The sequence below is a fragment of the Bombus pyrosoma genome, linkage group LG7 (genome assembly GCF_014825855.1).
Source record: "Bombus pyrosoma isolate SC7728 linkage group LG7, ASM1482585v1, whole genome shotgun sequence".
In the NCBI taxonomy this organism is placed as follows: domain Eukaryota; kingdom Metazoa; phylum Arthropoda; class Insecta; order Hymenoptera; family Apidae; genus Bombus; species Bombus pyrosoma.
The window spans coordinates 15,142,053-15,154,495 of NC_057776.1; the positions used below are offsets into that span (position 1 = coordinate 15,142,053).

The 12,443-nt window shown below is 34.6% G+C and overlaps 1 protein-coding gene across 1 annotated transcript in view; it reads right to left on the reverse strand.

Annotated features, from left to right (window-relative positions):
- The window catches only part of LOC122569783 (breast cancer anti-estrogen resistance protein 1), a 160,607-nt gene that overhangs the window by 64,399 nt on the left and 83,765 nt on the right, over window positions 1-12,443 (reverse strand). Inside the window, exon 2 of the mRNA XM_043731369.1 lies at window positions 3,938-4,087. Coding sequence (XP_043587304.1) covers window positions 3,938-4,087 — 150 coding nt within the window. The remainder of the gene's footprint in view (window positions 1-3,937; window positions 4,088-12,443) is intronic.

The window sequence follows — 12,443 nt, forward strand, 5'->3', positions numbered from 1 at the left end:
GTTATTATAGTATTAATCACATTACGCTTCATTTATGAAACGCTATATGAAGGAACATTTTACGAAAAATTGTATAAAAGAAATATTACTACAATAAAATATTCGTATTATCAGTCATAGATACTAACGATACTCATTTTTCTTTTTCAAAAATAATACAATTAATAAATTTGTCACTAAAAATAAGTAAATCCATCTATCTACCTACTTACAAAATAAACGAATTTATCTCCAAATTTAAAACAGTTCATGTACCAACACATAGAGACAATAACGCGAGACAAAGTTCGTATAACACAAATTATCGATACATTACATCGTACTAGTTATTTTTATGAACGAAATAAATCGAAAAGCCTTGAAAAGTGACCGACCAAATTTCCCTGAAAAATTAACTTAAAAAGCTTCCAGGAAAAAAGTCGCCCTCGAACCTGATGTAACTCTTTCACGAAAAAGAATACGGTTTGACTGGGCGCAGGAAAAATTCCAATCGAATTTCCTTCCTCCTAACAATGTTCCGATAAATCCATCTTGTGACAAGTTACGACCGGTAAGAACCGACCTCGCTTAACCATCATCGTTTCTCCGCATTCCAAGAGCATCCAGCGTGTTGTCCGAACAGACATGACGTGTACTGCTGCTACGATGTAGGGATAGGTTTCAGAATATCATAGATAAGCATGGCAAGAAGATTGCCGTAGGTCGTGGAACCGCCAGACATCGCATCGTTTCGAAATTTTTCGAACAGATGTCGAACGCGGAAACGATTCTAGTTGGATCGCACTTTCGAGCTCGTTCCTACGGCTCTCCTCTCTCTGTCTCTCTTTCTCTCTCTTCTCCTAAACTTGTAGATGAAGATCTTAGATCAGAGGCTGTAACGGTGCGGCCTAACGTCCCATTTCCGCGATAATAATGCCGTGTCATGTGCTAAGAGAAGAGGAGAAAAAGAAAGGAACAACGTCTTTGTCCAGATAAACGAGTCTAGTCGCATCGAGCTGCATAACTCTTTCATTCGAGATGCGACGTCGTTTATCCGACACTTGCATTGTCAATACATTGACTGTTAGGCTAATTTTATATGCATCTTGTCCTAACGTGGAGAGAGACGGGGGTACAATAAATTGGAGTATCTTACACCATAGTATTTAACTATTAAATTATTACATCGTATTTGCGCACCTTTTTCTGCCAATGTTATCTGACATTTTCATTTATTTATTTAATTTATCTTATTTTAATCGTTTTGGAGAATTTACTAAGAAAAACGTGAGTCACCGATGAGCACAGTGGTAGTCAAGTTATTAATCTGCTCGCTTAACCCGTTAATCTTCAACTATTAAGGGGAGGATTAGTTGACTCGTCGATTGAATTGTCCGTCTCTTGAATGTACAAACGTTTTTATTTAGGAATCTCTCGTTCTTTACTTGCTATTTCGTTCGTTTTGAAAATAAATTGTACTATATGCAAGTTTGTAGAGACTGAAACGAATCTAACCGAGATTTATCCTTAAATAATCCTTTGTCTATTATATTTAACTCTGTGATTGTGTGGAAGCTTTCGACAGGATACAAGTCGCAAACTGAAATGAACGATACTAAATGAAATATATATCACACTTTGAATAGATTTATTTGCTATTAAGAATTATATATGTCTCGATTATAAGCGCCTTGGAACTATAAAACACTATGATCGATCTAGATCTGAGAAAATATTGAAAAGACCAGTATGTTGGATTTGTTCAAGTTAAAAATTGGCAATAACTGTTTGTAAAGTTATAGAAAAGTAATCAATTAATAATTACGCGTTGCTATAAAATCCTGATCAGAATTGAACAAATTTAATATCAAACTTAATGCGATAAGTCAGAATCCAAAAAATCTGTTCGCTATTTGTATTTGACTCACAATTCGTTGAAACATTTAATAACCAAATAGATAAAACAGAAATTCAATTTACATATACGTAATCAACCAGGTCACTGTTATTGAATATACAATTCCTTCGTAGCGAAACATTTGAAACGAGATGCACGATAATTCCCAAAGATTTTAATAATTTCCCAACAACCTGTTCCCTATCAACACTCACCTAATTTCTCCCAAGTGTTCTAACTCTTATACATTTTTTTTTCTTTTTATTTAATTTATTATTTAATTTGTACTTTAAAATTTGTTCAGCTGGACATTTGGCAAAGCTTATAAATTATACATATCCTTTATAAACGATATATATATATTTTATTATCGTGGAGTGTATACATTTAAAATTAGATATCGCGTGGAAATTAAGTATCCACAGCGTATCGTGAATGACGTTGCGTCGCCTGATATATCATCGGTGAATGCAAAGAGAATAAATAATATTCTGATGGCGCCCATACGCTGGCTTGTGTGTTTCTTGTCTAGAACAGCTGATAAAGTCTGTCGGACATTGATAGAGCCACCGAGAGGCTTTCACGAGCGAACACATGTGATCTCGATGAACGCGGACGTTTACGTAAGTGGCTGTTCGATCGTCAACTAGGGCAATTGCGAAATCTTTTAAGGATCAGAGTGGGAAGCTGGTTAAAGAGAGCTTCGATGATGGACGATGGTTGAAGCTTTCTATTTAGCTATATGAGAATGTATGCTGGCTATTGTATGCAGATAGAGACCTAGGCAAATGTGGAACTTTGATGCCGGATCGATTGACAAAGAGTTGTTTTACCGAATAGCTTAGCTTGCTGGGAAGTTCGTAGGCAAAATGATAATCGAAGATTAGTTAAAGATGAAATGATAATTAACTTGAAGATTTCAAGAGACGCGTGGGAATTGTTTACAAGTGAAACGTTCGCTTCTGAAATTCGATGTGTAGAAGACTGTTTTATAGATTGCAATTTCTTTCTATACCTTTTAAATTAGCTTTGACAATTTCGCGATATATCTCTGTTCTTGCTTCTAAATTGAAAGTTAAAAACCATGAAAAAGAATAGCTTGAAACGTATAGAGAGTCACCTTTCGTGTTTTCTTATCTAAGAATTTCAGAAATCTTCAAAAAATATCCTACAACTATGTATCGAACTCTGAAAAACCAAACTGATCAACCGCATATTCTGTTTGTATCATATTGCATACATCGATCTTTTCAAAAAACTAATGAATTTCTTCTACGAATTTATTTATCGCACTAGCTTGTAGATGATATAAAAAAATATAAACTGTAAGGTGATAAAAAAATATGTTTCCAATATTATTATACAATTTCCAAATTTCATAAAGTTAATCACTACGGCTTCTGAGCAGTTTCTACAAAACAAAAATACTGAATATTCTAATAATTAATCCAACCTAGAAATACCTTCATTTGTATTAGGTTGTCCGAGAAGTTTCTTTCGTTTTATGAGGAAATAATAGACGCAAAACATTTTTTGTTTTATATTATTTTGTCGAATTACGTACGATACATTTTGTTTTATTGAGATAAACACCGTGACATTTCACAGACTTGGTTTCACGTTTGTACGAAGGTGCATTGTTGTAAAAAACACGTTTGAGGAAGAAAAACACTTTCCGGACAACTTAATAGTTTCATAACGACTTAATCTCTTTGACACAGAATATTGATAAAAAAAAAGCAATTTCACATAGCATCAAAGATCCAACACACCCTCGCAAGAATTTTTCTTTTATAATCAAACCGTAACGTCAACGTATAATATTTAAAGATTTATCCAAAAGCTTAATGAACTTCCATTTCTCTAAGGAATTTCACGTTATACGAGGTAATTACACGGTTAATTAATTAATAACACTAAGTTATTTACGCAACGAGACTCGACTGTAAGGCTAGTCTCGCCGTATATTTTTTACGTAAAATACTGTAGCCCAGTAAAATATAATCAGCTTCTTGTTGAAAAGTAAAAAAGATGGAAAGTTCCGTTAAAGAAGGTAATTACCTGTCTACCTCGCAGAGCGCACAGCCACCATCCCTCGAGGCCAGCGGTGTTTTGTTCCAGGACAGTAAGAACATCGCCCTTTCGAAAAGCAAGCTCGTCCGGAGCTTCCGCGATATTGTCGTACAGGGCACGCGCTTTCACACATTTTTGCTGCAACAGAAATACAAAATTTATGCACTACCGTTCGTACTGTAAATCTTCATAGTCGAGAGTTATTATTACTATTATTATAACTCTATATTATTATTATTATTATTATTATTATTATTATGTTACTTATATCGGGTTGATCGAAAAATTTCATCGCCAGATGATTGAAACATATACATTCCCGCTAAAGAGTATCGAGGTTTATTTTTTTTTAATTTATTTTTAGTAAGGTTTAATGTAAATCATGAACTTGAAATTCTATGTATTTAACAGGATAAATTTTGATAAATTGGGATTTAATTCATTTCGAACATCAAGTTAAGTTAAATCAAGTTACTTCAGTTTTCTCAGTCCTGAAGCAAATATACATAGTTGTTCTGAGACTTTTGAGCAAGGAATCTGTGCATATTTGAATCGTCAAATCGTGGCCTATAAAAAGAAGATGTAATCCTACTGGAGAAATTGTCCGTTGTCGAACATTTGATCGGTTAGTTGTTCCACAGTAAAGCGTATTTTATATGAGTTACATGTAAAGTTTGTAACGAAGACAGGTTTCGCATCTTCTCTTAAAGACGTGATACGTAATTTGTATAGATGTTTGCTGAACTCTTTGACGATAAAAATGCTTATTCCTTCGAATGAGGCTGTATATAGAAGCACTGGAAGAATATCTTAACCTTTCACGTTCGATGTTGTACATACGCAACACCGTACTTTAACAAATGACTAACTAATTAAGTAATAAATATTTTCATTTTAATCCTGATTTTAATGCACTACATATTTTTCGCTAAAGCGTCAGAAGAACTACGTTTCCATCGTCCAAATAATCATCGGTGCTGAAAGAATTAATAGCAACAGTGGAAATTCAAGTGGACATTCAAGTGTGACAAAAAAAAAAAAAAAAGAAATATACCAAATGGATAAAAGATAATCAGAAATATGTATAAATTAGAGATTGATTGATACAAATTTCAGATAAAACGATCGATTTGATTTTCTTTGAAAGAATAAAAACGACGCAAACTTGCCTATCAAAATTCACAGAATTAGCGACCAACAAGCCACGTTTCCTCTCAGAGATTTCAGGCACGTACAAAGCGAGCTCGTCCTTCTAATCAATTGAATCCCATAAAATCCTAGCCGTTTCTGCAACTCGAGCGGCTATTTCGGGAAGCAAAATGTCGCTACGAGATAGAACGAACGTTTCAAACGAAACGGAGGCAAACAATGAACGTGGCTCGCTTACGAGGAAAACCGCCGCCTCGTGTTTCACCGAGACTTCAAGTGAGTTCAATTAAAGTGCCTCCGTGCTATGACAACGGGATCCTCGCCATCCATTTTTCAGGGCAAACAATGATGTCATGCCGCGACTTTGACGAATGTCGCCGAGGAAACGTGGCGCCTTGATGATCTTAGCCTAAATTAACGAGCGCGTCACACTATCGATGTGGTTGAACCGTGAACGACCCCGTTTCCTCATCAATGAAAAAAGATACGTTTTGTACGTACCATGTGTTCTATCAAATGTTTATTGTTCTTCGGCCAACACATTGCGTATAGCTCATTCGCGATATCTAAGTAGCTTTATAATTTTATGAAAATAGAAATCGGAGATTTGTAGCGGTAATCGTGTAAATAAGGAAACATTTGTTCGCGGGATTCAGCTAGGTATATTACGAAACGATTTTTAATTAAAAGTTTCAGAATGGCCTCCAGATTTTTATTTCGAACGATAACTGCAAACTAAATTAAATTGTATTTTTGATATAAAAACTTGTCTTTATTTATACGCTTGTCATTGGACGATAGATTTTGTAAAATGGGAACAAGTTAAAAGAGGTAAAAATTGTCCAACTGTATTTCGAAATTTTTTGGCTCTGAATATAGAACACTATTTTTATCGGTAGAAAGGTTGCTTTTGTAAAATGACAAAATTTAGAATGGAATAGAGTTGCTCGATCATATCACGAAATTTTGTTCTATATATGCAAATCTATCGACACTTTCACATTCAGATGAATGAAAAAGTGCAAAAAAAAAATTTTAAAACGAATGAGAATATTCCAGTTACGCATGCAATGAAATTTCTTGCTTTATGTAATTATATTCCACCGCAATATGATTTTTTCCATAGAGCGTGGACGTTTCGATCATACACATTTATTATAAAAATTCCTCTTTTGCACCTCTTTTTCATTGTCTGCTATTTACTTTATTCTCTGCTTTTATTTGCTCCACGTTTTGTTGCTTAACGTACGTGAAAAATCGCTGGTAACCCCAAGTGATTATAATTAGCCGGTTAAATATTAAGAAACAATTTATTGCCAGTGATGCGAGTAACGAGTAATTGCTATCACAAAAAATTGTATAACGTATCGTTATTACGATTCAATGGAGAATTTAATAAACTGCTAATTATACGGTAAAAGCTGGAATCTACAATTTGCTGTTTCTACAAAGTAATTGGATATTATCGTGTGGCAGATAAATTAATGATACGATAACGATATGTTATAGGGAAAAATGAGCATTAAAAGCTTCAGCTTTTTACGATTACCTACGTTTGCCTTTGACAACTTTTGAAATAGCAATTGAATAATGGAAGCTGAATGACAGTTTGTCGGAACGATCAAAGTTCCTTTCAACTGGATTAACGGAGACCGCTGGAACGTTTTCAAAGCTTAATCCTCAATTACCTTGAATCATTCCCGGTTGAAGTTCAGAAAGCAACCTATGACATTTTAGTGTTCAAATAATTCAGTGCTCTTCTGACTATATAAGATTGAAGAAAAAAAGACTTTAATTTTTCATCATTGAAATGATAAAAATTCGAGTATTTATTTCCATATAATTTCCATATAATTTCCACTATTTTCCATTATTTAAATTTATAATTTCTATTTCTTCCTCTTTATCAGCGAATACTTTGCTCGAAGGAATTCAATTCATAGAATTTCATTACGAAACAACAATGCAATCATTCGACTGTAATTCGCCAATTCTTCAAGACGCTACCTTTTATCTTCAACAAGAGAAGTAAAAGTAATATCCATTAATTATTGCCCGTTCTTAATTACTGCATTCTGCAGCGTACTCTTAGAGGTATGCCGATAATTAGCCCGCAGTTTCGTCACCTCAATTAATCATGAATTAAACGATGACATTTCCGCAATGTAGATCGTGCGAGCCACGAAGACGATCGAAAGCGTAGCCAAAGGTTTTAATCAAGAAGTAATTAGTAGAAACCGCTACGTGAGTAACTGCCATGCACGAGTGATCAAACGTGATTGGAAATTAATCTCGAATTAGAGAAATTAATTTCCCTTCTAATTCAACTTTAAATGTCTCTTGATCGACCACTTTGACATTCAATTACGAAACTCTAAGATTCACGTCGAAACTAATATATTGCATGTCGCTATCATATTTATTGCTTTATTGTCATATAACTATATTTCAAAATCATCTCGAATTTGTTGAATTATTCGACACCTTATATATGTATATGTGATTCTTTTAAATTCATCTTTAGATAAAATTGAAATTATTATTTTAAGTGAAATAAATTTCATTGGCGAAGATATATCTTCCAGGTACACTAACATAATACAGAGATTAGCTATGAGTTTGCTAACTCTTTTTGAAACTCGTTTTAAAATCTACTAAATATTTTAAGGAAACTAAAACACTAGTAACTCACTATAAGGGAGCTAGCAAGCAAGTATGTAATAAAAAAAATCTCAGTTTTGAATTTTTAAATGAGACATCATTGCTTCGGTAAATCTCATCGTCAAAGAAATATTAATTTCGCGAGTGTATTTAATTTATCCATGAAATTAAAGACAAGTAAATTTTATTTTAAATCTTGCACAAATATATTACGATATCGCATTAAGAACTGATCTTTAAATCTTTCCTCAATGTTCCAGAACCATTAAGCGTTACGAAAAACAAATATACTCAGTCACTAAGTACTTTCCATACATCAACCGATAATGATATTAATATTCTCCTACATACATCATCTAAAACCAGGCTAACGATTCAATGACTCAATTTCATCAACTCTCCCCTACATTATCAATGTCCAACGCAACAAGTGACATATGACGTCCAAGTAATTGAAATTCCACTCTCACATACTCTAAAACTTTCTCTGTTAATTAATACCCTGGCGAATATTTCAAGTTCACTGTAGCCAGCGTATGATCCACACATCGATCCTATTTTAAGGAGGATCGAGCCGTGGCGAACCCGACGTTAAGTCGTCGAAGAATGCAGTTTAGTCCCATAAAAGGATGCTGGGATGCCAACGCATGTCAGACTAGTCTGGCAGGTACACGCAGGTACTCACGACCTTTCGAACTGACAGCTTTCGGTTCTCAACGGTTAAAACGATACAAACCGGGTCATCGAGCGACTTCCGCAATACGAATAATTATATGCGACGAGCGAGCATAATTAGACTTTCGAGGTATTTTCGCGCAATAAATGTAGAATTCTATTTTACAAATAATTTTTATAATCTTGTAGGTTACGAGTTAATAATTGAGCAAAAGGGATTAACAAATACTTTTTAATTGAATCGCTTCTAAATACTTTTGAATGTTTTTCCTGCACTTAAGCACGTCGTTGTCTTCTTTGTCTTTAATTTCCTTTGAAAAGTTTTCATCATAGATATACCATTGTCAGATTTATATTAATTTTTCGAGTGAAATATACCTCATTTTCAAAATAATTGAAATCTCTTTATCGTTTTTCCATCTGGTAAATGCTATTTCAGATATTCCAAATGTATGAAGAATAAATTTTTCATTATGTGCGAAAATTGTATAGATCGTGAAATTTCTCTGTCGATTCTGTTTATTACATTCTTCGGTATTTCAACCCTTCGATCATACGAGCGCTTTCGTCCCAAGCTGTATTTCCCTGTACAGAAAACAAAATGTCAAATAATATGATTGCTCTTTTGATTAAAAACAAACAAAAAAGGGTATAAAATATTCGAGATAAATTCGCCAATAATTGTATGAACAGTTTTTATTCGAAAATATAAAGACATTTTTAAAACGAAATGAACGATTGGTCGACTGCAACATCATTCCACGTATTTGTTACATCTCGAAATTAGCATTGTTGGAAGCGGAAATGGAGTTGATGGAATTGTTAATGTTATTTGATTGTTTGAGCGGTAGCGTGAAATTAATGGTTTCGTGTAATTACATTTGAGATCTTTGTGCCGTGAACCATAGTGCGCTTATGACATCATTGCAATGGAATATTCCTTACGGGGATTCACGTTGAACCCCTTGGTAAGTGGGACTCTAACTTGACGGAGATAAGTGTAATTGGTGTAATTTAAGGTGCACGCTTAAAACGTTTCTCTCCTTTGTTATGCCAGGTCAGTTTGTGGCTATGCTTTCAACGAGGCCCCGCGTGATTGCTACGTTTACGTTAATTAAAAACAAGATATTATCTTGGCAACATCTTTGGTGGTTCATTGAAATCGTTTGGGAATTTCGAGAAAGGAATGACGACAATCACGTGATAAAAAGTGGTTAAGCATTGTTTAAAAGTATCTTGTTAATTAATTCGATTTATCGTGATATTCGGTTAATTAACAATCTCAATATATTCTGAGTCGTTCGCTTTTTAATAAAAAGAACAAATTATGGATTTTAAAACGCGTGGATATATTTTTGCGTTACAAATATTTTACAATGATCAAGTTTTGCGCGTGTGAAAAGCTAAACGAGAATACATACATATGAGAAAATTGGAAAATAGCTGTACACGCAACTAACATGCAAAAGAATCCAATTTTGAAAATAATTCTTTAAACTTGCTTCACACGTACAAGCAAGTGAAAAGAGAAAAAATATCGAGTTTTGTCGCTTTATAGGTGGAATTTTATTTGTGACCTTTGAAACTCCTCGCTTTCATATGAAATGTAGAAATCAATAATCGCAATGGACAGATTGCTTCGTATCAATACGACGATATAGCAGTGAAACGCAGTAGTATAATAGTAACAGACAGACTAGCCAACTCTGTGTATTTATAAAAGATCTAAATACGTAAAAATATATAAAATTTCCAAAGTATAATTTTTCTTATAACATTCGGAGACTGAGACAAATCTCTGCTTATCGTTAGTAGAGACTCTACTTCTTTGTTTGTTTATAAAAATATGAACTTCGCAAGATTTGAGAATTTGATTTCGAACAGACCAATAAAACAAGATTCAAAAAATATATATGTGTAAAATACGTTATTTTTAATAACTATAACTTACTAACCCCTCAACTTGGCTAACAATAAAAATTACGCTATCTTCGATTCAGATGACACGTAAAGAGAAAAAACAGGGGAAAAAAGCAAGAATCTACAGCAACATCCCATTTTCCATGCACAAAGAATTACAATCAGAAACTGCGAGCTTCAATCAACTTCAGGTTCTGCACAAACTACATAGAGGCAGTGACGCGACAGACGAAAGTTCGTCAGTTCCATTAACGGCGTGGCGCGTGTTCCGGCGTTGGCGGAGCATTAACCCGAAATAATCCCAGCGAATCACGTCGATCGGACGATGTAATTCGATTAAAATCCGCCCCACAGCGAGCGGCCCCCTATGCAGCATCATTGTATCTTCATAATGCAGCCTTTGTTAGCGAGCATACCTGTACCGACACGGATGCACCTGCGCAAACATTTTCACGCGAGTCCTCGTGATAGCAACCACGACTGAGTCCGTGCTCTTGTGTTTCAAACGCACGCTCTTACGCATACTAATGTTTACGATCGAATGAAATAAATCAAAAATCGAGCAAAATAATTTCATCAATTTATAGTAACAAATAGAGAAACGCTACTAAAATATAGTATGTGAGTTAATAATAAGTTAATGAGTAAAAAGTATGCTTGCTATCTTGTTGAATTAGCCGATCATAAGGTGAAGGATCATGATTATGAACTTGACCATTTACCAATAACATACCGAGTCAAGTAACTGATGTAGTTAATACGTCAGTGTATTGAGTTTGAAGAAGCTAATAATCAATGGAAAATAAAATCAACGATAATATTTAATACGAAGACTAAAAGGAAAACACCTCACTAAAGAAATAAAATAGTCAAACTGGAAGATGGTATCCCGCTGGGGGTAGCCATGCACATGTTATTTAGCGATTAAGTTAGAAAAATTTACCAAATGTCCAGCTGGATAAATTGTAAAGTACAAATTAAATAATAAAAAAAAAGAAAATATTTAATACTATACGATAACGATAATATTTTAAGACTTCCAGGAGCCGGATTGTCACGCTTAATAATATTAATCGTCACAAAGCTGTTCAAGCCGTCAAGCTTTCAGGTGGAAGCCGTGTCCAAACGGAATTTCTTTCCCACGTTTTGCAGCTAGTTTCTTCAGGGTCTAAAAGCACGCAATGAAAACTTTTTTTCAGACCTTGAAGAAACTACTTGCGACGCTAACGAAACGTCGAGAAGAAATTCCAGTTAGACACGTCTTCTACCCGAAAGCCTCGCACTGCCTTCCGCACAACTATTCAATGACCATTCAATTTATGCTAAATATCCAAAAGGTATCCTAAAATCCTAATGCTTATAACCATCGGCATATACACATATACAGATGAACGTGCACATGACGATGTATCGTTCGCTTGTATTATTGCTACATCGTTCTAACCGTTGTAGATTGCAACGTGTTATTCCAAACACGAGGTCGTCTTCCCTAACATTCCCATTAGGGGGGACCACGGCCACGTCCTCCCAACGACCATTGTGCGATGGCTCCTGGACAATCTCCATGCGAAGGATGAAATTATTCGCTGCTCCATGGCGGTTGGTATGCGTCCAGGAAAATGGTTTAACCCCTCGTAGGGTCGTGTGAGCAAACACAGTGCTTCGAAAAATCCTACTAGTTGGAATTTTCTGTGTCTTTAGACGTTGAGTGGTGTGGGTTAAGTATGCAAGAAAGTCGTCATTCTTCACGTTCGTTTCGCTAATTTCGCTTGATAAATGAAATTTTAATGGAGTTGTTTGATTCTGGGAAAATTAAACGAAGTTGGTGGATAAAGAACAGAGACGAAAATATGTCGTGTCTTTTTTTTACGGTAGCAAGTAAATTGCGAATATTTAGGTAGATACGTTAATCATTTGTCTCTTTACAATTTGTAATTTAAGTTGCAGAGATAATAGTTTCGCCAATGTTACGAAGTTTAAATTGGTATCTCTCGTGTATTAAAATTAATTTATCTATGTCAAAGAAGCTTGTTATACGGTACATGATGTAGGAGTATAATGAAACTTGTATTGACAGCAGCATATTGCA